Source organism: Phalangium opilio, unplaced genomic scaffold (assembly GCF_054372755.1).
Source record: "Phalangium opilio isolate 3A_F unplaced genomic scaffold, DU_Popi_V2 ptg000003l_1, whole genome shotgun sequence".
NCBI lineage: Eukaryota > Metazoa > Arthropoda > Arachnida > Opiliones > Phalangiidae > Phalangium > Phalangium opilio.
In genome coordinates this window covers 14,123,629-14,149,488 of record NW_028324145.1, presented here as the reverse complement: position 1 = coordinate 14,149,488, position 25,860 = coordinate 14,123,629, and the positions used below count along the sequence as shown (strand labels likewise).

Sequence of the window (25,860 nt, the reverse complement as noted above, 5' to 3'; positions counted from 1 at the left end):
GAAAGCGGCCGCTGCGAGATGATTCATTCCATTTAGCCTACTTTCGAGTAAAATTGTAAAGGACGAGCGGGAATGTTGTTAATATAGTGACCGTTTTCAAAACTTTGAAAATGGGTGCGGAATTTCCATAATATAAACGGGTTGTGAGGGACTGGGCGCTAGAAGTTTAAAGAAATGTCCAATTTAACATCCGGTGCTTGGGAAATTCTTCGCCTTTTAAACTGCGTCGTTCTCCACCGAGGTTCATTCGCGTCCGTCAGAATAATTTGCCGTTTGAATAATACTCGACGGAGATGAATAGTTTGCTTCTCTTTAGCTGCGAAATCCCCAAAACTTTTCAACCTTTAACGACCTCGAGGGGGCTTTCGCCCCACAAAACTTGTTCCTCTTTCTAAATACGTGAAATTGCGATTTAATCAAAAAAATACCGTTTAGTAATTGAGAAAATAATGATATAATTTTGAAAATAATTATCAATTTAGTCCTGGTAAAATTAGGGTGTAGGCGAGGAGCCTCTCGGTTCTATTCGTAACTACCTGGCCGCTTCACTTTGAGTAAATATTTTGGTGGAGTCTTTCTGATATTGCCGACGTGATTATTAAGGTTACGTCGAAATTTGCGAGGCGTCTTTGAACAAATATACGCTTATACTGAAAGGAGCGAGCCCAATGCTATTTAGCTTTTGCAATGTAGAAAAGGAGCGAACTATAGCTTCCGCATTATACGCATTCAACCGGGATTATAACCTATAGAAGATGTTTTATGGGTTTTGTATCCACGAGGATGATTTTACCGTGTTTCTCTCCATGCTGTTTTCAATTTAGTTTAAAATTCGTTCCCGTAGTTGGGTCTGCGCTGGTGCCTAGCTTCGAGATATATAGAATTTGATATTTGCAAAAATTATTTATCCCCTAGTTTTCTGTTTCTTTAGAAATAACATGTTTGGCGAGGAGTTCACTATCGATTATTATTTTTATTCATTGGTTATCATTTTTAATAGCTTCAGTCTGGTATCTCCGCTACATAATTTTTTTAATTTTATTGTTATCATTATGGTTTGGCCCAATTTTCTTTGGAAATCTCGTGAAAACTAAGCTCTAGCCCGGGTTTTCTTTCCGATCCGATGTTTATCTACCAAAGAAGGGGGGGGGTCCTCGTTTTCTTCTATTATCCTGGTCCATTCTCCTCGAAAGCAAACTTTGCGAATCCTGATTGGAGCTATTGATAAAAGAGGAAGGCGGCTTCTCTTCTTAACGATTATGTAGTAGAGTTAATATTGAACTTCTCTCTTTATAATATAAGTTTCTCTTTGGCCCGGATATCGGAGATTCGTTCATCAACGCTTACAAACTATATAGGGACTCTTTTAATTTCCCGATATAAAAGATCGCGCCCGCGGGATTCGTTAACCGTCTCCATTCAAAGGCCTTGATAAACTCGTTTACGCCCGACTAATTTAAATACCGTGCTTTTTAAAGTTTCTTTAAAATGGTGGTGATACGGATAAACAGCCCAAGATTATACCCCGATTATACTAAAGTTTAAAATTAGAATCCATGGGCGATACGGTGGTTCGCTTCAACGTTTTCTTTGTAACTGTTCGTCAAAATCTGTGTCTTATCTTAAAACTGCGAGATAGCGAATGAGCTGAAGCTAATGAATGTCTGGTACTGTTCTTTTCTCCTCAGGTTCGGGAAATTCCGGGGGTCGAGCCGATAACATTTCCATGTGTTCCTACGGAAAGGTGAAAGGAGGAGGCGGCGGTGGTGGTGGTAACTCTTCGATATACCAGCCGCAAAGGGAGCCTCTTTACTTCCCGTCCCCGTACGCCACGTCCCACGTTAGTGGTCAAGGTGGTGTCCCAGTTGGGGCTTTAACGTCGGAACAACAGCATCGCCATCATATACAATCTGGCTTCTCCGGAAGCCTCAGGAGACATCAAGGTTCGAGGATGGGCGAACACGTCTACGATATACCTCAAAGGCCGCAACAGGTAAGAATTATTTATAAGTTTCCATAGCTGAATAGTTTTAAAGGGTTAAGGCCATTTACAGTCGTCTATTAGAATATATTTTCGTGGTTTGCGCACTGGATGGTCACTTGTCCCACCCCGAAACTGAATTTTAGTAATACGTTTTGAATATGGCGTTATTAGCTTTGCAAAATTTATTTAGTAAAATTTCCGTCCTTCTGTTTTTAATCTAAGATATTCAGTGAAGTGGCGCTTAAAATACGCGCGGTTAAAGCGCTCCTTTAAACAAATATATCTTTTTTTCTTCTTCTTCAAAACTCCGAGTATTTAGAAATAAATTAAATCCACTTTTGAATTCCCTGGCACCAAGGGGGTTTTCGCGCAAACCCTTAAAAAAATAAAACGCGAAGAAGAAGGCTGCATTTAACAAAATCCGCCCATTCTCTATTCTCGATTCCATTCCCTTATTTGCGCAAGACGAATTATAGCTTTTAAAAGATAAGGAGTTACTAATGTAGAAAAAAATCCCAACACCGAAAAGGAGCGCGTCAGGGGGGGGAACAACCCCCGCCTTTTTGAAATAAGAACGCTAAAGACGTCGAGCCTGACTCTGTTTTTTTACTTTTGGTGAGAATTCACTGTTAAGCTTCGACACTCTTCTTAATTTCACTCTATGAACTTTTCGTAGCGAAAGAAATCTCCCTTCTTTTTTCGAGACTTTTTATTAAAATTGGGATCACTCCGACTTCTTTAAATCCCCGACAGTTTTTTAATGATAAACGGAATTTTCTTCAAACTAAGTAGGAGCAGCTAGCCCCTAGGTTAGCCAAACTCGGTGGTACCGCCCGCCTTCTAGACAAATAAGCCAAGGTGGGAGCTATTATCAACTCTTAACTATAGTTAGTGGTCCAGGGATGGCACTCGTCGTGTGTTGTCCCAGTTATAATAATTTGTCTCGAGCCGCCTGTACGTTGTCTTGCCCTTTTCTCCGGCAAACTATTCTTTGGGAGTCCTCTGAAATTTAATTACTTTTCAGGCCTCGTATTTTTTTCTTTTCCGCACTCAAAACTAGTTTCTTTTTTCTTTCCCCCCCCCCCGAACTTTCTTTGGTCTTTGGAAGCGCTCGGATCTGCAATGTTCGGGGCACCAGTATTCTAGATTATGGACTACGAGGCCTTCGGGCTTAAGGTTGCCTTTAGTCGGTGACAACGAGAAAAGTAAGCGGACATCAATTATTTTACTCGCGCACCTGCTTACGATAAGAAAGGAACGAAAAATAGGAACTCGGCCCACGCATTGTATTAATCGAGGGAATTAATTTGCCTTAGCGTCTTATTGCGTACAATAGAGAGATAACTACCGCCTTTCGCATCCCTATTCACTCCCCAACCCCTTCTCTTAGCTAAAGTTGCTTTGATTCATTTAGAGTCGGGGAAAAAAGGATGCCAGATATTTTTATTTCAATTAGTTTCGGGTAGGTACCGACCGCTGTATGGTAGCCATAATTTCTTAAATGAAGCTGCTCTTTTCTTCTTAATTCTCGCACTCTTTGAGGGGGCTCGTAAACCACTAAATTCACTAGGAAAATCCGTATTTATTCTAGGAGTCCGCGCTAATTTATCAAATAGTAGTTATTCTAAAAATATCTGGCCGCCTCCACCGCTGCGTTTCTTCTTTTTGTTCTTTGGAAGCAATTACTTGATAAGCTGACTCTCTCTCTCTCTCTCTCTCTCTCTCTCTTCGTGACGTTAACATTTTTTTCCTGTATTTTCCTTTATTTCTTTGGTGTCGGTGTTTGCGTGCGTCTCTTTCCCAAAGAAGAGTGCGAAGCTTTAGTGATGTCTAACACCGAAAGGGAACTATGTCGGCAATCGCTGGGAATGTATTATCACAGGTATGCTTACGTTCTCTAGAACTTGCCCGCTGTTTTCGACAGATTAATTAGAAAACTTTTCCCCGTGGCGCGTTGCTCCTCGCTTGTCATCTCCTACTTATTTTCGGGGCTGCTGTACCCGCGCGCCATTTTTTCTCTTATTGTTATTAATATTAGGAACAATACGAGGTCGAATTATTTCGCTCGTTCTTTCGACGTTGTCGAGGTTGCTGAAGACGGCGCTCCAATTACTTTTCGGGTGACGGATTAACTCCTTGGTTATTAGGCCTTTTTGGCTCGGAAGCGCGTTTCAAATGTTCCCCACTTTCGATGTCATTTAGCTTGGCCGATCTTTTGTTTTCTTTCGCCCCCTGAATCGTAAATCAACCTAATTGAAGGATATACAATTTTAATTATCTTTTAGTGTCCCTTTTTTTCTTCTTCTATTATCTGGCTTTTAACGTCCCGGTTGGGTAATTATAACCGGATCTGGGTTTTGTCATTTTCGTTCCGGTGGCTTTTTGGGCCCGTCTCTTAATAATTTTTAGAAACACTTCCACATAATTCTGTATTCTTGGAGAAATGGGTATAGATGCGTCACGAGTGAGAGGGTAAAGGGGTAAAGAAGTGGGGGTGGGGTAGAAAGATATCCATCTGAGCAATTTTTATGGCGTGCCATGGGAACATCATCGAATAAGAAAACCATTTTTCAGTGCTAGATTTCACATATTTTATTCTCGCTAAAAAAAAGGGAGTCTCGATTTTTTATAAATTTCTTTCAAAGTTTTCCCATCTATTGCCCGATGGTGATGATTTTTGGACGCAGTGGGAATGTAAGCGGAGAAAATAGCATTTCGGGGTGATAACCTAAAACTGACTTGTCACCGAGATGATCTAGGTCTCGTACCACCGGCGTTGCCCCAATATACGTGACTACGTGAACTATGGCCTCAGTCGGAACTGGAAAAATATTTTTTCCCATTTTTGTCCAGGCTGCTTCGGTGATAAGACGTAGTAACTGAGATACGGCGAGTCTGGTAACTAATTTATAAGTCGGACTCGGTGACGGGGTACGGAGTTTGATAGGAGAATATAGGTTAAAGGTGACAAAAATAGACGGCGAAACGTCGTATATCTCTTTAAGATCTTTAGTTCATCGTGGCGTGAACGGTTCTGGCTCGGAGAAAGGATAAAGCGTTCGTACATTAAGTCAGAGTTATAGGCCATAAATTGTTAAAAGGCGTGAAAGAGAAGGGGGGATATAGATTGTCCATTAGTTCGGCTGCAATAATACTCTGGGCCCGTTTCGCAAGCCAGATTTCGAATCAGCAACGGGTGAATGATTTACTTTTGACGGTCGAAGGTCTTTTGCCGCCATCGGTCTTCGTCAATTGACCGGCAAAAATTAGAGCTTTGAAATTACGCCTTTCTAATCAAAGATAAAGACGCTCGCTTGCGAATTAATCGATCGCTTATTCTATTTAAATTTACCCTTAATTAACTTTGATTTGAAGGATTTAGATAAACAAACCAAACCCGTACTCGAAATGAGGTTGATATGTCGGGAAAGGTAAAGGTGGTGTTCCTTTTCGCCCGTAAACCAAAGGTTAAGGGCGACACTCTAACGTGACGGTGAGATAAAGAGGACGGTTTAATTAGTGGAAGATGGACGTAGTTTTAATTAAAATTAATTTTCACTTTTCGTCGATATGTATGATCGCGTAAATGGAAGAAAATCCAAATAGTTATTTTAGCCCCTTGTACCAAAATGTAATGTTATTTACTTTTACCGTTGACGCATTTCGAACTGATCCCAATCGATAAGTCGCAACTTCATTCAGGGTTTGGTGAAAAAGTCCCTTTCGTGATAAACTTTAAGCCATAATTCGTTTTAACGATTTTAAAAAGTAAGAAGTAATCAATTAGGGACAGAAAGAGGCTGGAAAACCAACAACTCTAAAGGAGGGATGGATGGTGTGTTGTTGCGAAGAAAGACACGACGCGCGGCGGCCGCGGACCTTTTATTTTTTGCCCAGTTTTTCTTTCGGTTCGCTTTTTGCGTCATTAGAGAGAAAGCTTTTCTAAAAATAATTGGGCTATTAAAGAAATTGATGTTTCTTTGTCCAGATTTTTTTACTTCTCGAAAGTTTACTTGACAAATTAGCTTTGCGTCCATTCTTCAGCGATGGAACGGAACCCGTTCGTTCGGTGTCGCCTTCTCATCCTTTCTTTCCACAATGGAGAATGAACTCAAATAGCTAATATTTCTGATTAGAATCGTGAAACAATTTATACTGGAAACCGAAAACTTGGAGAGCTAGATTCGGGACTTATTATCGCTGTTATATATTCGAGAGTAATTAAAAATAAAGTTCTTAAAACTTGCCCGTAGCAGCAGCGTGGCACACATCTCCCATCCCTCAAAAAAGGCTTAAATGCCAAGTTCGGGGAAGTTGTTTCTCCCCAAAACATTCTTGCGCTATTTGATAGATGTACCGTTTATTTTTTTTTTCTTGGTCCTCCTATCCAACCAAGTCATTTTCTTTCGGGGGTGTCCTAGCTGGCTCGTCCACCACATTTCTATCTCCTAGATACGTGTAGTTACCCTCTGGTAAGCGCGTATTTCGTAGCGGCAAAGACATTCCTTCCGTGTAGCTATTCCACGCAGTGTTATTGGAATTTGAGCTATGGTCCAAAAATTCTTCCGTCTTTTTTCATACTCTTTCTCTCTCTCTCTCTCTCTTCTTCTTCTTTTTCCTTCCACGTTCCTTTCCCTCTTTTTTTGTTCCGCTTCACCCTTGGACTCGACTCGTATTCCGATCGTTCCCTTTCGGGTCCCGGTGATGGTTCGTCTCTGGCTCTGTCCGTAGCGATCTGTCCGAATCGCCGAGTGCCGACGAAGTTGGTTGCTTGGCGACGAGGATTGATGCTCAAGAAGCTTCGGACTTGGACGGCTTCTCGGAGACGGAGTGCGACAGAGATCACACGATAAACAGACGGTGTAAGTATAACGCCAAAGCCACCCCCCCGGTCTGATCAAATTCCCCTTTATTTCTTATCTGTCTCATTTCCTTAGTTACGCGTCATACCACGCCCATATAGTGTTTTCAGTCTTTCCAAAGGTATTTTTAAACATTGGGAAACGGCTCTTAATCGCGAAATCCGTTATTTAATTTGAATTTAAGCCTGGGTAAACTAAGCCGCACCGTAAAGCTATTAAGAGTAGTAGAGGTGAGGTGAGATTCGACGTAAAATAGATGGCTAAAGGGTGACAAACTCGGGGAAAGCTTGGACTCTGAAAAATTCGCATTGGGAATTAGTTTGCGGAAAATCGGTGAGGAATTTCGCGATTCACCGGAACTCTAATGATCGTCGTAACTCGTCAGCCTCTAGAAAGAGAAGCGATTAAGTTGAATCAAGGCGCGAGGCCCTCGTCTTTCATCAGTTTTGCCTAGTGGCCCGTGTTTATTACACCCCGTGTTTTCTTCCTCCTCCCACGAGTTTAGGAAATAGATTTACGAGAGAAAAATATTTTCCTTGGCGCGTCACTCGATTACTTGGCGATAGTCGAGTCCGTTAGGGATTGTGAACCCTCGTGAAAAAAGGGTCAAAAACTCTTTAAAGATATTAAGTTAATTTGAATTTAAATATACCTATTTAAGATTGCTAAAACTTTCTATCGACTTCATTTTTCCTTTAAGGAAACTTTTGTTTTTTCAAATTGTAATTTCTCTCAGATTCTCGAGACTCGTTTACCATAATTAAGTTAGCTTAGAAGTTTGTCTACCAATAGCAACTGTGTTATTTTTGGACCCCCACTTGTCCGAGGCTAATCAGATTTAAGAATTAATGAGATACGTAGCTTTCCTCGCGCACGCTGCGTCCACAATATTCGCCAAAGGGTACTGCCAGCGACTAAAAAACGGTGGACTGCCGCCGCCGGCTTGAATTAAAAATTATCGCTTATAATAAACTGAACAGCTGAAACTTTTACTTTTTTTATATCATCTTAAGGCATTAAAAGAATTGAAGTAACTTTGTCGTAAAAATGCTTAAGATGAAATTTAGTTTACATTCCTCGTAAATTTTCTAATTTGAAAGCCTTTTATTATAATTAAAATTCGTTAGGTTTTTCTTGGCCCGCGCTAACCTTTTATTTAATTACCTAAATTGGCTCCTCAAGCTCGTTATCCATTCCCGTTCCCATGACCACGCCGAGGTAGAAAGTAACGGCGATAAAAATTGCGCTTGTAAGAAAATCGTAAAACACGCTGCTGCCCTTAAGAATCTCCTTAAAATTGCATTTTCAAAGTTTTACCTTTCGGAGAAGGTAGTCGTAGTCTGTCTCGGTGTTTTCTGGCGAATTTTTGCGGTATATAATAACGTTCATCAGAGAGTCATTTGCATTGGAAATAGCGAGGACACTTAAAGAGAAGGCGCAATAAGTTTCACCGGCTGCCGGGATATCACCTTAATATTAATGCTAGTATCGCGCGAAGTTGAAAGAAACTACTTATTATAACCTTATTTTTTACTGTAGCCCCTAATAGATAGCTTTCCCTCGCGTGACTTAGTTCAGCAGTGTAAACATTTCTACAGGCGCTCGTAGGGAATACATTGAATATAATGCCCCTAAATGCGAGCTTCACCCTTGCGCATCGTTTTAAACATTACCGAAACGTAACATTATCAGTTGCTGGCCTGGGAGCCTAGCGTTGCTGTTTAGATTTCTCTCATTTCCAATGGAAATTATTGTAGCCTCGGTATTATTGCGGGAAAAGTTCCTGACAGACCAACGAAGCTTGTCTATCTCTGTTTTGCCTTCTTTTATTTTACCTTATACTAGCTCGGGCTCTCTCTCTCTCTTTCTCTATATCACGCGTTGTACAAATTGGTCCCTTTTCCCAATTCGGCATCTCTGGGAAATTTACATCTTTCTCTGTCGTTGGTTGCGGCGGTGTTACTTGCCCAATTTCTCTCTCGAGGCCAACAATGGGAATTCCCGATTAAAATATTCCAACCAAGCCCCCCGCTATACCCACAGCGGGGGGAGGAACCCCCAGTGTCTCTGGCTGGATTTCAGCCTCTCTCTTTACTCTTTTAAAAGTTTTCAAACCTGCAATATTAGTTTCGAGCGACCTACTTCGAATATTTGAATTCGGATGAGTGCTTCCCCTTAACGAAATTATTGCCACCAATTCTAAATGGATGTTGCCGCCGCTGCTGCTGCTGTTGCAGTTGTTTGCCAATAGCCCTGGACTCGAAGCGTAGAAAGAGATTTAAAATTATAACTCCTACTTAAAGGATGGCCATACTCGAATAGAACACCGCTATTTAATACGAGACACGAATATTTGCCGCTTTTGAATTAGATGATGGCGGGAATTTGAAACTGGTACTAAAATTTGGAGTAAAAAACCACCTAAGAATCCCTTAAAAATAAGATAAAGATAAGGAGTAGCTCAACCCGTCTGACTCAATTTAAGCTGTTTCAAAAAAAGAAATACAAATAAAATATAGCGGGGAAATATTTCTAATAAGAAGTAAAACTTTGTATCTATTCCATAAGCGAAAAAATTTGGAATTCAAATTCCTGGCTTTTCGGAAGCAAGGAATGAAAAAGAACTGTATCCATGCGTTGGGGGAGGGTGTTTTTGAAAGGGGGGAGGGTGTTTTTGAAAGGGGGGTGGGTGCGGTATAGCGTAATAGACTTCCTTCCGTCGGGACCAATCTTTCTTCCTTTTTTCCGTTTTCGCTCAAAAGAGAAGAAATTTAGCTGGCGTTTTCATTCGCTGACGCGCACGAGCCTTTTTAAAATAAGTCAATAAGTTCTCGATTCCTGTACTTAATCAAATAGTAACGAGAATAGAAACCTATAGCTACCCCCCCTTTTTTTCTTCGCAAATTCTTTCCGTGTTCCGAAACTCTTATATTTGAGTCCGTACCTCTTTGAAAACGTTTCGAAACGATTTTTTCTCTCCATACCTTCTTTTATTTCGACGGTGGTAGTAGTGTAGCTAAAGGACCAAATTAGAGGAAGGGGGTACGCCAACAAGTTGATCAAGCTGATTTATAAACGTTCCTTGCGCGAATCTGAAATAAGAAACGAATCGAAATATATTTTGTCGCGAAAATTTTGAAAGTTTTTTAACTTATGGTTAAATCTATGAAATTTGTCAAAGTTTGTCATGCGCTTAGAGCAATAGTTCCCAGTCTCCGAAACGTCCTAAGGGGTGCAAATATTGAGAGGAGGAGAAGAAAGAGGATGAAAACGGCTTTAAAATCGATACTAACGATTCTTTAACAACTCCGTAGAGCTGCAGCCTCTCGCGCCTTTTGAGAAAGAGATAAAAGTTTTTTCCCCCTCCTTAAAAAGAAACCTCCAAAAAAAGGGATGGCTTTTGGAGGAAGGGCTGGCTACGAGTTTCTCTCTCTCTCTCTCTCTCTCTGGCATTCTCCGGGACAGTTGGAAGAGAGTTGAAAGAAGAAGAAGAAGGCGGAAGAAAATTCCAGCTTCAGGTATTGATTGGCAAATGATAGGCCATGTAAATACTTTGGAAAGAGATTTAAACCGCCGCTTTCTCTTCCCTCGACTGTCCGTCCGAATCTATACGAGAGTAATAGCTATCCTTTAGATACGGATCTCGCTGTCAAGCCGGTGCTCGTGTCGAGTTTGCCCAATGTTTTAAGGAATACTTTTCCAAAATACTCGCGAGGACTGTTGAGATTATCGTTGAAATTGAACGTTATCACTGGCTGCAGCGACTATCCTATACCCTTCCGGGGTGCAGCTTTAAAATATAAATGGGGGATAAAATATCGGGGTGGCGGGTAGGGGGGTGTGGACATTTAAGGAATCCCAAATTGATTCGGATGGCATTGATGGTCCGCGCGTGGTTTTTCGTAATGATACTTGACGTTGCCGCCCTATTCTCTTTAACAACCCATTTTCTTTTTATTGTATTTGCCAGATAAGGAAAGGGAAAATCGAGGTATGAAGGGGGGGGGGAGATTGAGAAAATCCTAGTTTAGTTTTATTCCTGGATCGATTCCTCTTTACGAGCTACCTTTTAATTTCATCGGAAATTACGTTTTGTCCGTAATTACTTTAGATTCTTATTGGATTTTTCCCCTTTTAAAATATTTCGCCAAGACTGTACTTAAAATCAGAATCGGTATTATTTAATAATTAAATTAAGTGGCAAATTTTTCCGGAATTTATTAGCGCCGATGTAATGATACTTTTATTATAATAATTTATTTTGTTTAAGGAACTTTAATAATCTAATGTTTATCTTATATTGGAACGCCTTGTTTCGGTCCACCGCTAAAAATAAATGCTCCCCGCGACTTTCTTTGGCCGAAATAATAGCTGGCCATGGCGAAATGGTTTTATTCTCGGTGTGTGTTTACCGAGTGAGAGAGAAAGAGAGACTGAATAGAAATGTCGAGTTGCCACCGTAATTCAACTTGTGGTTTGAGTCAAATAGATGGGGTCGTTAAGAGAGAGACTCGAGAAAAGGAATTGTTGGCTACGTGGTGTGGATAGCTCGAGTTGCTGGAGCTGGAGCTAGGATTCGCGTACGTATAGCCTTTGAAAAGTGAAAGAGAATGGGCCGTTGCCGCGCGGGTCAAAACGATGTGGCTTTTTAAGCCTAACGATAAGTACTAGCTCGGAATACTAGATCGGAATGGAATGAGAGAGTGCCCTCCTATAGATTGCGGCAAAGCCAAGTTTCACTCGGCTCCCACTTAGATTTGCTGAAAAACTAAAATCGGTAATAGCATCAGACTTTTCACGATCGAAGCCTCCCCGTCCCCCCAACCCCATTATCCTATTCTTCTCTTTAAGCTTTTCAATTGTTCTTAAGAGCGGGGGGGGGGCGCTGAGAGTCCTAACCTTTTCCGCGCCTTGTCCTCATCTTTCCACTTCCCCCCGGGGGTGGGGTTAAGGGACGCTGTTCTTTTCCGGAATGACTTTTTCCGGCTGCGGAATTTCTTAAAGCTTAGTTCCCACTTGACCGAAAACCCGACGGAAACACTGCGTAAGTACCTCTGCGGCAAAACATCTTCCGCAGAACGCGACCGAAACAGCTTTCGGTCGGACAGAATTGATGTTCTATTTTTGACGCAGAGGGCGACGTAAAATTATTTTCATAACCAATCGGGATGAAGCTTCTGTTGACGTCATAATAGGGGAGTTTCTTATCGCCGCTTTGAGGTTATTTTTTTAACTCGCCAGTCGCCATTGCCACCTTTGCATGTTATGAACTTTTGAGTCTGAATTATCTAATTGGATTTGATTGCGAGTCGCTATTGCCGTGTTTGTATGTAATAAACCTTTGATTTGAATCTCTGACCTTAATTTGGTAGAAGTAAGCTCCCTAATTAAAATACCGTCAAGGGAAAATCAAAGGCCAAGGCTTAAGTTCTTATGGCTCCGAGTCCCAATTCCATCTCGTGCCACGTGACTACCGGTCGACCGCCCTTTTCTGTCGGAATTCGGTCGTATGTGTGAACCGAACTAAAATCTTGCCGTCGAAGGCCTGCGTAAAACTCTATTTTTTGCCGCAGCGCTAAAGTTTTCGGTCGTCATTTTCGGTCAAGTGGGAACCTATCTTAACGCTTTTATCGTTCGATTTTTACTTAGGAATCGATTGAAATTTCGCGGCCACTCTTATAGGGCCAATATAAAAAGGTTACGGGTAAATGTCGGTAGAAATAAAAGGGCCCATACTACCTACTACTACTAAACGTTTCAAACTTATTTCCAATGAAACTAAAAACTTTTTTCTTGTTGAGTTAATCGAATTCACGCGTGCCTGGAATGGCTAAGATCTATATTGTAGGCTAAATATACTTTGCGGTGGTCTTATACTCTTAGTTATAAGGAGAAATGAACTCGCTCAAGATTACCTATAGCTTTGTTCCTTCGAAACTAGTAACACTCGTAAAGCGATAATGGAGTAAATCCCATCTGACACCATTGTAGACTTACTAACATATTTAACACTTTCCATATTCTTACTAACCGTGTATTTCTTTTCTCTTTCTTCTCTTCTCTTATTCCCCCATTCTCTAATCTTCCTATTTTGATCACCTCTCCATCCTTTTCCTAACCATCCTCCTCTATTTCTTCATCGGCTGGAATACCGTATCGTTTTCTTCCGTTCCGTCCGGGGAAATGGAATGGCGAATGGCTGCAGATCTTTCCAGTGACCTCCTTCCGGAAACCATCATTGTGATGTGTTAAAGTTGACTGGAAGCGATTCCTCGCTCTCTCTCGCTCGCCTATCATAACCGCAGCCGTAAAAGAGAGAAATAGGACCTCTTCGAATTCGACTCCCGAAGAAAGGAAATTTTCGCGAGAAGAGAAAAATTTCATCTTCCCTTCCTTTTTCTTTTCCTTTTGCAAATGGACAAAAGCGGAAATAAGCGCTCGAAGAAAAAGGGGTCGAAACTATAGACACGCCGAGAAAGATGGCCCAAAATGCGTGAAGCCAAAAAAAGAATAATAAAATTTTTCTCCATCGCGAATGGAAAATGAGAAAGAAAAAAAATGTCTTCTTGTCGGGGGTGTAGTGTGTGTGTGACGGCAGCTTGCGCTCAGACTCTGATATTAATTCAGTCGCTTCTCTGAGCCGAATCACGCGTTTTTTTTGTTACCGCCGCCGGAACCAAAAAGACTTCTTCCCCATTTTATATATAAAGAAAACCTCTAAACTGAAAAAATAAGATTTGAAAGCGAGGCTGCAGATCTGACGTTGACTCTCTTGATATGAAAAAAAAAATACGTTTTCTTTTTCGGTCCAAGAATTTCTTCTATTGTTGGAATTGGCGCTGGCTGCTTTTGGGTTCGTGGTGTATGAAAGTCCATTCGCGACTCGGTGTACCGCGGGCATCCTTCCGGACTGGTCAAGGATGGACAAACGTGGTCGGAAACCAACTCCGATTTATTAGTGTTTATCGTTTTAATTATTCGATTTGGTAACGGTGGAGAAAAAGCTTCTGGTACCTAGGAGTGTTTCTTTTTTCTCTCTCAAATGAAAGAAACAATGAATGACGGAGTTCCGTTGATTCCAACTCGGCAGATTTTCTTTAAAAGCAAAAAGACTTAAATAACGAGCAAAGTACTTTCCGTTTTAGCTTGCCGCGTATAACTTTAACAAGGAAAACCTCTTACCAAAACTGGGATTCGTTTCCGGATAGACTTTATTTCTTTAAGGTTAATTAATCGATGCCTTACTTAAGGTTTTCATTGATAATTCAGGCTCTTTTTTGGAGTTGTTCGTGTACCTTGTTTAGTACATCCCTCGGGGGTCTCGGCCTAGACGCTCTTAAAATCCAAAAACAGTGAGGCTTTTCCGTTGAAAGCGTTTTACCGAGTGTGTATGTCTAAATTGCAAAAATGCATGAACAAAAACGGTTTGTTTCTCGCGCTGACTTTGTATAACGTACGTTCGTCGAGGGATTTTAAATTTTAAGCGAAAAAGAATTTTTGCCTGTTAAATATTTAGCGAAGATTTTAACGAACATATCCGACCCAAAAAGTATACGTATATAGATATTATAAATTGATATATTGATATATATATTGTCTTTTACGAATTATTCGAGTTGCGAGAACGTTTTTTCTACAAACTGCGACAAATTGAACCGTGTATATGAACACCCGCCAAAAGTTTATGATCATGTAAAAATTTGTAAATTAAATTCAAAATTGGTATATTACATCGCCATGGAATTTTTCCTTAGCGCCGCCATTTTGTATTTCCCGCCGATTTCACGCGTTTTTAAGATAACCACGCCCAGTACAGAAGGTCCCCTCTTTCTTAAAAAAAAAAAGGGTTTTCCAAGTTTAATCCCGGTATAATGATCCTACCATACATTGAGCGTATTATAACTGACTTAAGCTTTTCCTTCTAGATAGGCTCGCTCCACTAACTTTATCCTTCCGCTGTCTGCCAAAATCATAAAGTCCATCCCACCGTGAGAATTCAGCGAGTTTACTCGGAATTCCCTCAATTTTAATCGCTAGAAAAACAGTATTTACTTCGAGGAATTCCGAAGCTGAAACTCGGTGGCTGTGTCAAGCTTCTGTTTGCTGGTCAACCCTTTTCCGTTTAGCTGACTAATTTGGGGGGCGAGTTTTCTTTTGTTGGAACTTTAGCCCATTTCGTAATCTCCTTTCGAGGCTGCGGCCGCTGGCGCTCCTTGTCCTTTTAACGCTTAGCTTTCTCCCAATATCGAATGGCTGATGCCCAGTTTACCTGGAATAAAAGCTTAGGCATCAGCTTCTATAGCGTTTACGTAAGCTTTCTATGCCTTTTCTCTCTCCAGTTCCGTCCGGGCTACCACCGAAAGATTGTCGATAAAAGAAAAATCTGTAAGCGCAACAATGCTGGAAGAGAGATTGAGCGAGAATGGACTCGGGGCCTTACACACTCTCTCTCTTTCTTTCTCTCTCTCTCGCTCTCTTTTCTGGAGAATCTGAGATTTTCTTTAAAAGTTAAAATACCCAAACTTTGCGCCCGCTTTTACCAAACAGTCTCGGCTGAAAGGATTAAGACTTTTAATACTCGCAGCCTCGACAATGGTATAAATGGATTTTTCAATGTTTTTAAACTACGACTACGGGATAGCACTTTCAGGGAGTCCCATAATTCCTATAAAATCCTATATTTTTGACCTGTCCTATATTATCCTTTAATTTCACGAAAGGTCCTATAATATCCTATATTTCTGTCATAAAATTGCATTGTAATGTCGTTTCTCAAAGTTTGACTCGCGTCAAAACGTCTAATTTAAATGAAACGCGTTTAAAATTACAATTTTGAATTTTAATACTTTCCGATTAGATTATTATGTATAATATAATGTATTACAATTATAATTAATCTCTGTGTTAAGTAAATTGTAAGTCTCAACGCTTTAATTCAAAACGTTTTTGAATTCCGCCTTTACGCTTTTTAAAAAGCCCGCCAAAATAGGCTTAGCGCCATCCCGTATAGAGTTCCAAATACACAACTTTTTTCCTTCCCCCTCTTCTATCGTCCCCTCCCTTGTTCTCCAAACCCTCCGACCGGCAGCCATTTTTCAGTTTTGATTGACGCAAGCTAATCGCTTATGTCGATGAGTTATTGTTAATTTAAAGTCTGATTTAAATAATTAAAATTAGGCCGAAGTGAATTAATTTTGTGATCAAAACTTTGCTAAGATCGAGGAGCCAAGGATTCAAATAATTCTGGGATGAAACGTGACCTGTAAGTTCTTTTTTTTTAGCAAATTTTAATATGATTAGTACCTAATTAGGGTTAGCGAGGGGGAGACGGGAGTTAGGCTTAAAGCGTGCTCGACTCCGGGGTAATATGGTGGGTGAGCTATGGGCCGGTGTACGGGAGTACGGAGGATCAAGAGCGCCGGCTTCCTTCCCCCTTCTCTATCGTCCCCCTCTTCTTCCCGAAGTTTCCGAAAGACAAAGACAGCCATTTTTTCAGTTTTGATTGACACGAGCTAATCGCTTATGTCGATGAATTTTTGTTAATTTAAAGTCGGATTTAAATAATTAAAATTAAACCGAAGTGTATGAATTTTGTGATCAAAACTGTGCCGGGATCGAGGAGCCAAGGATTCAAATCATTTTGGGATGAAATATTTCCTGTAAGTACAGGAAATTTTAATTTGATTAGTACCTAATTAGGGTTAGCGAGAGTAGTTAGGCTTAAAGCGTGCTCGACTCGGGAGGGCATAATGGTGGGTGACGGTGTACGGTGAATCAAGATAATAGACGCGGAAGATCTTGTATTCGTTCTCGGTCAAGATAGGTCGGTAATTAGCATTCTGTAGGGCCCCGATCTCGATTGAATTTCAATATGGCCGCCATGTTTAAATTTTTTTCAAATCTCCTTGAAGTAATTTTTTTTAAATCCGAGTTGATTTTTGAATCTTTTTTAATTTTTTTTTTAATTATTTTTTTTTTGAAATTAATTTTTTTTTTAAAGTAATTTTTTTGAAATCAATTTTTTTCAAATAAATTTTTTTTGAAATTAATTTTTTTTGAAATTAATTTTTTTTTGAAATTAATTTTTTTTTTGAAATAATTTTTTTTTTTGAAATTAATTTTTTAATTTTTTTTTCAAATTAATTTTTTTTTTGAAATTTAATTTTTTTTTGAAATTTAATTTTTTCTTTTGAAATTTAATTTTTTTTTTGAAATTAATTTTTTTTTTGAAATTTAATTTTTTCTTTTGAAATTTAATTTTTTCTTTTGAAGTTTAATTTTTTCTTTTGAAGTTTAATTTTTTCTTTTGAAGTTTAATTTTTTCTTTTGAAGTTTAATTTTTCCTTTTGAAATTTAATTTTTCCTTTTGAAACTTAATTTTTTCTTTTGAAATTTTGTTTTTGAAATATAATTTTTATTTTTTGAAATTTAACTTTTTTTCTTAAATTGAATTGTTTTTCATATTCAATTTTTTAAAGCATTTTGTTTTAAATCTTAACTTTTTCTTAAATCTAAATTTTTAAATACAATTATTATAGAAATTGGAATTGGTTTTAAATGGGAAATTCGAAAGTATTTTTTAAGAGTTGGAAGATAGTAATATTTTAAGTATGTGACAAACTGGTCTTATTTTAAAATGAGAGAGTCCTAGCTTAGAATACAATCGAATATACGTTCCACACAGATGGCAGACAAATTAACCTCTATTTTTCCACATAGTTTAAACCAAAATAGAATTATATATAAGCATTCATTTTAGTCCAATATTTTCCTATAAATACACGTATAATTCCTGAAAAAATTCCCATTTTTCCTATAAGTAATTTAAAATTTTGGCTGGGCTCCCTTCACTTTGGCATCCATCGATTGCAATCAGCGTCGGGAAGCGCCTTTTAATTTAAGACTTCTTCATTAAATAGTCGAGGTCTTTTTCTACCCTTTTAGTATCTTTTTTCCTTCGCCATTCGAGGCAAAGTACCATTGGCACCGGAGACCAAAGCGCTATCCAAAATAATTCTTCGTTACTTCATTACCGTCCCGTCCCCGTACCATTCCCATTAATCGCCGCTTCCATTTCGTAAGAAGAATAAACTTTATCCATCCTGCAGTCCGAACGGGAATGGAATGTCCCTGCAGTATATAGAAGTTAAGCGCCGCGTAGCCATCGATTCCCGTATGCTTAAGCTTCCCTCTAACCCACTAAATCTGACTCTCTCTATACGATACGTAAGCCTAGGCTATCAGATCTCCTTACATCGAGACTAGATTTTCTTTAGTGGCTTTATTGGGCGCCCAGAGAAAGGAGTGAGAAGAGACATTGGGTAGTGTTTGCCTAAAATAATTCCTTCCTATCTTAGCCAGAACTGTTTGGGCCTTGCGAGTAGAAAAACAAAATACTTTCTCTCTTTTTCCCCCACAAAAGTCTATGGTATTCATTGTGTTTGCCAGGGAAGCCGAATAATAGTTATTAGTCGCGTTAGATTTCGCAAATATTACAATTTAATGTTATTATATTTAATACTTCACGAATGACGAGACTTACGACTTTCTTTCGTGGAGTTACGATTCATTGGCACTCGAGTGAGAAAATAGCGTTTGTGGTAGTTTTTCTTGGTATGTTATCGATTGGGCGTGTTATCAAAACAGCATTGTCCAAAACGGCTTTTTCATAAACGCGTTTGTCATTCTAGCCATTTCTCGTTTCAGCGCATTTTGATTACAGCGTTTATATCTTGAGCGTTGTTTCGTATTGTTAAAAGTATAAGTATTAGAGCTCGGCATTATCTATCCATTATCCACGTTATTTTATCCATAATCCAGAATTATCAACAGAAGTTGTATATTAAATCGAATTATGTCCACAACATTTATCTATTAATAATCGATTATTCACTAATTTACGGATAACGGATGAATAATGCCGAGCTCTAATTAGTATTGATTTCAGCTATAGGTTTGAATTTTAATGGTTGTCAAACAAACTGTTTCGTGGTCTAGAGTGTTAATGCGTTTTAATGTTTGGTTGGGATGGGTTTTTGAACTCCTATAAATTACCTTCCACCTTATCCAAAATATCCTCCTATTAATTAGCTGCCACCTTTTCCAAAATATTCTGATATTGATTAGCTGCCACTTTTTCCAAAATATTCTGATATTGATTAGCTGACACCTTTTCCAAAATATTCTGATATTGATTAGCTGCCACCTTTTCCAAAATATTCTCCTATTAATTACCTACCACCTTTTCCAAAATATTTTCCTAATGATTAGCTGCCACCTTATCCAAAATATTTTCTTATTAATTAGCTGCCACCTTTTCCAAAATATACTCTTATTAATTTGCTGCCACCTTTTCCAAAATTTATTCCGCGAACCAGTCCTTAACCTGAGGATCACAAACGGTTATGAAACGCTGTGGTGCTAAACCGCTGGTTGGGAAAATAGCGCTATATTGAGAAACGCGGAAACAGCAACCGCTGTTTTGGGAAATAGCGCTGTGTTGAGAAACGCGGAAACAGCAACTGCGGTTTTGCTTCCACGCGGTTTTGCAAACCGCTGTTTTGGGCACCGCTTTATTCCAAAACGCTGTTTTGAAAACCGCTCAACTACCCGTGAACCGTTTTTCTTTTCTACGGGGGCGGACTTAAATGGTTTCCTGTCAATAACATAAACCCTTTTTCTCCCCAGAAAACCCCGGCCGAGTTTCTAGCACGACTCCTCTTTCTTCTGTTATTCGGAGATACGCCCATAACTATCTCAGCCTCTTTTCTTCTCGCTTTCTAGGTAACTATTCCCTGAAAAAAAAAAGAGAAAGGCTTTAATCGCGTATCACCACCACCAAGCTGCTAGCTATAGCTATAGCCGAGTTTCCTTTCTTCTCGCTTGTCCGAAAACCTAACCGCTGGCCGCGATAAGTGAGTCCTCTATTCCATAATGAGAAAAAGAGTTTCTACCGTATAGCTTTGCTGAGGGAAATATAGTTCTTCCAACTCGAGTTACGTTTGAACCACTCTTAAAGTTGGCGTGTTCGATGTTTAGGCAATCGTCTTACTCACCATGTTTACGCCAATCCTTTATTCATAGTGTCCGCGCAAACAACAGACTTAAGGGTATAAAATGGACGCGTGTCCGAAAAGCCTTTTATAACGTAGTCCCTTCTCCGCGCAGCTAAGATCTGTCTGAACCAATTACGGAATTCGCGCTACAATTCCGGAGATAAATCACGTTTTTTTTCTCTTCTCCCCTATACATCTCCTTTCCCTCTCAATCTGGCCAAGCTTCCCCCGTCCAACCCGTATACTTTTTTTCTTCCTGTACGGTGAAGTGCGGAAGAGGTATTTCTCTCTATCCGAGTCTGTACCGAATACTGTTAAGGGCTTTAGAAGCTCGAGTGATGCGGGCATTCGTTGCTTCGTGGTTAGAAAGACAAGTGTGAGCGACTACGTGTTTTTACTTCAATGATTTTATCCCAGAAGCTCTTCCCTTTTTTTTCTCCTCCCACCCCTTCCTCTCTCTCTCTCTCTCTCTCTCTCTCTCCTTCCTCTGTATATAGAGATGTCGGTTGGACCTCTCATACTTCTGTTCATCCTTGCCTTGGTCCGTCGTCCAAACAGCAGCCTCCCCTCTTCTCTCCTCTTCCGCGTATGACGGTTTAATCTTTTTCGAATCTTTCGTTTAAGATGACTTAGACAGGCACCCGATTCTCCAGAAGAAAAGAAGGAATTCGATCCCCTTAAATAAGTTTCTATGTCGTTGATTCCGCATCTATACAACACGACAACGTGATCTTCTGTTTTTTAGAACCGTTAGTGCCATAAAGTCGTAACTCTATATTTTCCTATAGCCAATCGAAATAAACTCTAGGGGAACGTTTTTCTTCTCGCTGTAGAAGTTTACAACACAAAGCAAAGTTTCCCTCTTTATTGCTGATGATACGGAAAATATTCCAGCGTCTTTTATTCCTTTCGTATAACAAATCTCTCGCACCGAGAATAACGCTCTAGTACTTTTTATGAAAAAACGCGTTGGGTTATTTCCAGGTAAATCACTAAAGGTGGTGGCTCTTTGGAATAAGAGAGGCGTCGGCGCATCTGATAAGATACCTTACTTTTTCCCCCAAAGGGATTCCCGAATCTTTTCCCAAATTTCCCTTTTCTCTGACGTTTCCACGCGTGTCCCATTGTTGACTAGCGTCATAAGAATCCGCCGAATGAAAAGAGCTCGAATGTTTTCATTCCAAGTTATGCAGTATATAATACAATGTAATATAGCAAAATACAGAGTGTTAGTTAACGCGTTTAGTCGATACCTTTAGCGTTAGAAGCGAGTCGCGTCGTTGAATGTTGGAACATTTTGCAAGGCGCAACAACACCCTGTTTACACTCGACTAAATACAAATACGCGACAGAGATATGATAAAAAAAGGAGAGTATCCCATTCCTTTCTTATTGTTATTTGGAGGCGAGCTCGACGACGGTGAATCGTTATATAAACTTGGTCCCTATCCGCCGCGTTCTTTGTTCGTCCTGTATAGTTGTTAGCAGCTCGGCAAGACTGTTGTCGGGTGACGTTTCCCCGGGAGATGGGCTGCCTGGCGAAACTTTTATTTAAATCGAAAATACAATGGCTTCTTTCTACCGTAAAGGTGCACCGGCCTTTATTCTCGACAACGTCAGGGTTTTACCTCATCTTTTTGCCTGGCTGCCTCGCAATTCGGAGTCGCCAGAAAACGTTTTATTTAAAGTAACTCGGGGCTTCGCGTCTCATCCTTTCTCTACCTAGGGGAACACCCGTGTACCTGCGACCTTTGAATAGAGGAGAGAATATAACATTTAGTTTTACGTACACTACACGGTTTATTATAGCCAATACGTCACTCGAAAATTCGATTACGCCAAAAAATAAAAATGCAATTGCGGGAGTAAAAAAAAGAGGTGTATAGAATAAGAAAAATTGGCCCATATCAATCATGAAAATTCCTTTACTAGTACAATTTTACGAATATATCTTTTGTTTTTTTACTACAAAGAGCGCGAGAAAGCCAAGGAATGATATATAAAAAAAAAACAGAAAAATATCCTCGAAAATATAAAAATGAAATGTTCGTATTCCATCATACTTTTTGGACATAACACCGAACCAAATCGCTTATATATATGTTTTTATCTCAGTCACCCAGGAAAAGTGCGCAACAAGCCAAAAAAAGACTTTTTCTATCCCTTCCCTCTCCCTTCTATTTGTTCTTTTCTCGCTACCGTCTCCAGTCGACCTCTTTTCTTTTTCTTTTGCCAAACGGTAATATCTTGCCATGTATGTTTTTTGCTAAAAATTGTTTACCCGAAGTTATCGAGAGAAAAAGGGTGTTTACGAGTACATTCGGTAAATCTTTGTTGTCGAATGTCTGGCTTGGCTGTCGCTCGATAACGTCGGGTTAGTTTACCTTTAGTCGTAACTCGAATCCTTTTTCTTGGGCGAACGAAATCCTCGAAACATTTCTCTCGCAGCTTCTTAAAGGCAGCCTTCCTCTCTTTCTTATTTTTCCTTCCCTCTCTCGGCTTTATCCGAGCTTTCGGCTTTTCCGCCTTGGACTTTCTGCTACAGAGTCGATTAGGTTACGAGGAAGAAGCCCGGGCAAGATTCTTGAAGGGGCCCTGCCCCCCCGTCCCCCTATCCCCCCTCTCTAGGTCCCGGTGCTAAACGAGCCAGTGGAATAATTCCTCCTAAGAGACCGTTCTTTCAATAGAAACGAATTTTACAATGTTTCTCGCCGCATTATCGGCTCGTCTCACGCGCCTTTCAACGGGGATATTCCAAGCAAAAATATTATGGCCACTTAAGGATTGTTTCCAGAAAGTATTTGCCACGGAATGCGTAACGCTTTTTCTGCATTGCAATGCCCCGAATTCAGGCGACACTGCGTGTTTCTTACAACTTTAACTTTTGTCCCCGCGTTTCTTTTCGCTTTTGAAAAAACACGATTTTTAGTGTTGGTCCCCGATGTACGACTTTTTGTTTGTATTGAAAAAAATCCAGGATTTCTTTTTTCATTCTATACGTTATTCCAACCTTTACTCGACGATCTACCCCAAAATATGTATTTTTTTCTTCTCTGGCGCTCCTAAGACACGAGTTGCGTTCTTGTGCTCGCTTCTCGCGATTGTTTTCGTGTTTATACACGTATCCGCGTGCAAAGTGATTACTGTAAGTGCATGCTGTCTCAATATGGATTTTTCTAACATATCCCCGGTCAGAGTGTGCGCGCTTTTCTTCTCGCTTCATTGATTTTATAATTATTTAATATGTTTATGGGCGCCTAGGTTTTATAATTCATTATGCTTTATACAAACAAACCGATGGAATTAAAACTTTCCGAAAAGTCCTCCATTTTTAGTTTTATAATCTTTATGTACACTCGTTTGTAAACATTTCAATTTGCGAGACTCGCTTTAGGATTCAATTTTAAAATCGCCTTTCGCGCAAATTCCTTTTGTTTCCTCCGAATGAAGCTTTTCATTCAATTCGGAACTTACGTAAACTCATCAGCGCCCTCACTCAGTAATAACTATGAGGTTTTCCCCATATATCTCCGTCCCTCGCCACTATCTCAATCAAGGTTGGTAGAATAAATGAAGAGGTGTTTGGCGATCCTCGAGAGCTCTAACCTCAAATAGAAATCTCATACTGTCCGTTAAGTTTCTGGAGTTTCCGGTTAAGAAACGGAAGATGAAACTGGTGTATCTTAATGGACTCGAGCAAACCGCGTCTTCGGTAACGAGGACGTTAGAGATCCGAGCTTGTAGTGACGAAGATGATACGAGACCCTAGGGCTATCAGAATCATCTAACAGCGACACCCGCTAGCCGAGCGTATTGAAATTTCATCAACGTCAGCTCCAGCCGCTTTACCATCCCCCATCCGTTTTCGGAACCCTTTCCATTTTAGCTTCCCGCCATATTTCACGTCGCTATTCTTCCCCAGAGTAGCGTTTTCATCCCGAACCTCGAGGTATTTTCATACCTGTCGTCCACCAGTGAAATCTAGCTGTTTTTACGTACCCGAGTTGGGAAGTTTTCAAAACACAGTTTTATTACTCGCCAAAGTCTATTACTCTATAGTGGATGTTGTAATTTCCTTTATAAGGCCTTATCCCGCGTCAAATCATCTTTATCCGTTTTTAGAGGCATTGCAAAAATTCAGATAGAAAAATGACGCCAGGTGTTCATTCGCATCCAATCGTAAAAATTCTCACCATCCGTGGAAAGAGAAAAGATGAAAAAACAGACGAGGGCGTTTTTCACTTATTCTTCATCCTGCATTGAAGGAATTGACAATTTTTCCGAGAGAATCCACTCGGGTCTAATCTGGCGTCGTTTCTTCGCTTAATTTAAATGGCCTAGGGCACCTATGCCTATAGCGCTGGAATATTTCGGGTGAATTTGTGACCATGGGATTCCCGCGTTCCGAGCTTTCTCTGGCAGTCGAGAAATAAATTGGAATATCGATTTTTAGCGCGGGCTTACTCGTAGCCGACGTACGAACATTTTCGAACAAAGAGCTTGATTGATTTTTAGACTGCGAAAAGCGGGGCCCCGTGCTGGGGACACCATTTTTTTTTAACTCGCTTCTTTTTTGGATCCTTTTGTAGCTACGGAAATTTTTAGGCACCCTTAAAATATATAATAGGATAAAAAGTCGGTGGAGAAAAATTGCCAAAGCGTTACGTTCATTTTAATATATTGATTTTAACGTCAACGGTTATGAATTAATATTGAGCCCTCTGCATGCCTTTTATTTATTAGTCAATGAACTTTATCGGTCCAAACCCGGGGGTCTCTTTTCACCGCGAAAATATTTTAGGAGACGCTCCTTTTACCTTGTGTCCTTGTCGTCTTTTATTTAACACTTTCTTTTTGGGGTCTGTGTTCGAAACGCGAGAGTTTGTAGTGTAGGGCTCCTATTTCCAGGCAGGCCTATTGAAAAGGTAAGAGCGGATCGTGTACCACCAAGACGAGAAAAGTCGTAAAAAGGGGAAAGAGGTAAAGCTGGATCAAAGAGGCACTACAGACTTTCGGGTCTTATTGGACTTCCGCGGGTTGAGCACCATCATGGGTGAAAAAAAAAGATACGAAAGGATTTCTCGAGCAAGCTTTACTCCCTTCGACCTTTTTCCCGAAACTTCCAAGGGAGCAAGTAGTACGTGTACCTTAAGAACTCGAAATTTCTTTACGCCAGATTGTACTTGGAAATAGTTACCTTCTAAAACCGCGGTAAAAGCCCTGAAAAACGTGACGCATTTTGTTCACCTCGGGCCATTTCCCGACCTCGTGTGAAACGCTGATGACCTTTGATTTCGGAGTTCGGACTAAAACTGAAACCGTGTCCGAATTATTGGCGATGAAACGAAACATTTCGTACCATCCTTAGATAATATAGCAAACTCCTTACATTTGGTAAATCTACAATCTGAAACTTTACATTCGATTGTCACGTACAGTAGATTGGCACGTCCCGGTCGATTCCCCCGCGTCATGTCCTCTAAAGCGCGGAGTTGAGATGCTTGGGGTGTTGGGGGTGTGGGGGATTTTGACGATTGCTTTATAAGGCGTGAAAAGCTTGTTCAAATGAATAAGGCTGCTGCCTTTTTGATATTTTAGACAGACTTAAAAGATACTCTTGAAACTTTTTTTTCCTCCTCTTTTCGTTTATCCGACGCTTTCGAGTGTCTGTCTCGCTCTAGTTTCACAATGGTTGCCATTATTAAATATTCCATTTTAAACAGAGTAGGGGGCGCTAAAACCTTATTTTAATAACGCGTTTCGCTGCTCTTTTTGCGATGAATCACGCCAAAGGTAACGAACAGGCTACCGTCAAGGGGAGGGAGAGAAATCTTTTTATCAACCTTATTTGAATTAGATTTTTATCAATTTTCAATTTTAATAATCAGAGCGAAGCGTGTGCGCCCCCGTTTTTTTGCTGACTTGGCCCATTTTCCTTTCCTTCAGTCTCTTTCCGATG

At 40.1% G+C, this 25,860-nt stretch overlaps 1 protein-coding gene and 1 long non-coding RNA gene across 3 annotated transcripts in view; both read left to right on the top strand.

Moving 5' to 3' along the window:
• LOC149718032 (cell adhesion molecule Dscam1-like) overlaps window positions 1–25,860 on the top strand; it is a 191,934-nt gene that overhangs the window by 90,502 nt on the left and 75,572 nt on the right. For both annotated transcript variants that reach the window (XM_089841839.1, XM_089841840.1), the window contains 2 exons: window positions 1,689–1,993; window positions 3,093–3,189. In XM_089841839.1, the coding sequence (XP_089697965.1) occupies window positions 1,689–1,993; window positions 3,093–3,189 (402 nt within the window). The remainder of the gene's footprint in view (window positions 1–1,688; window positions 1,994–3,092; window positions 3,190–25,860) is intronic.
• On the top strand, window positions 3,691–14,576 carry LOC149718034 (uncharacterized). Its single transcript, XR_016368409.1, has 3 exons — window positions 3,691–3,866; window positions 6,716–6,846; window positions 13,052–14,576. It is a non-coding gene; the product is annotated as an uncharacterized LOC149718034 (long non-coding RNA).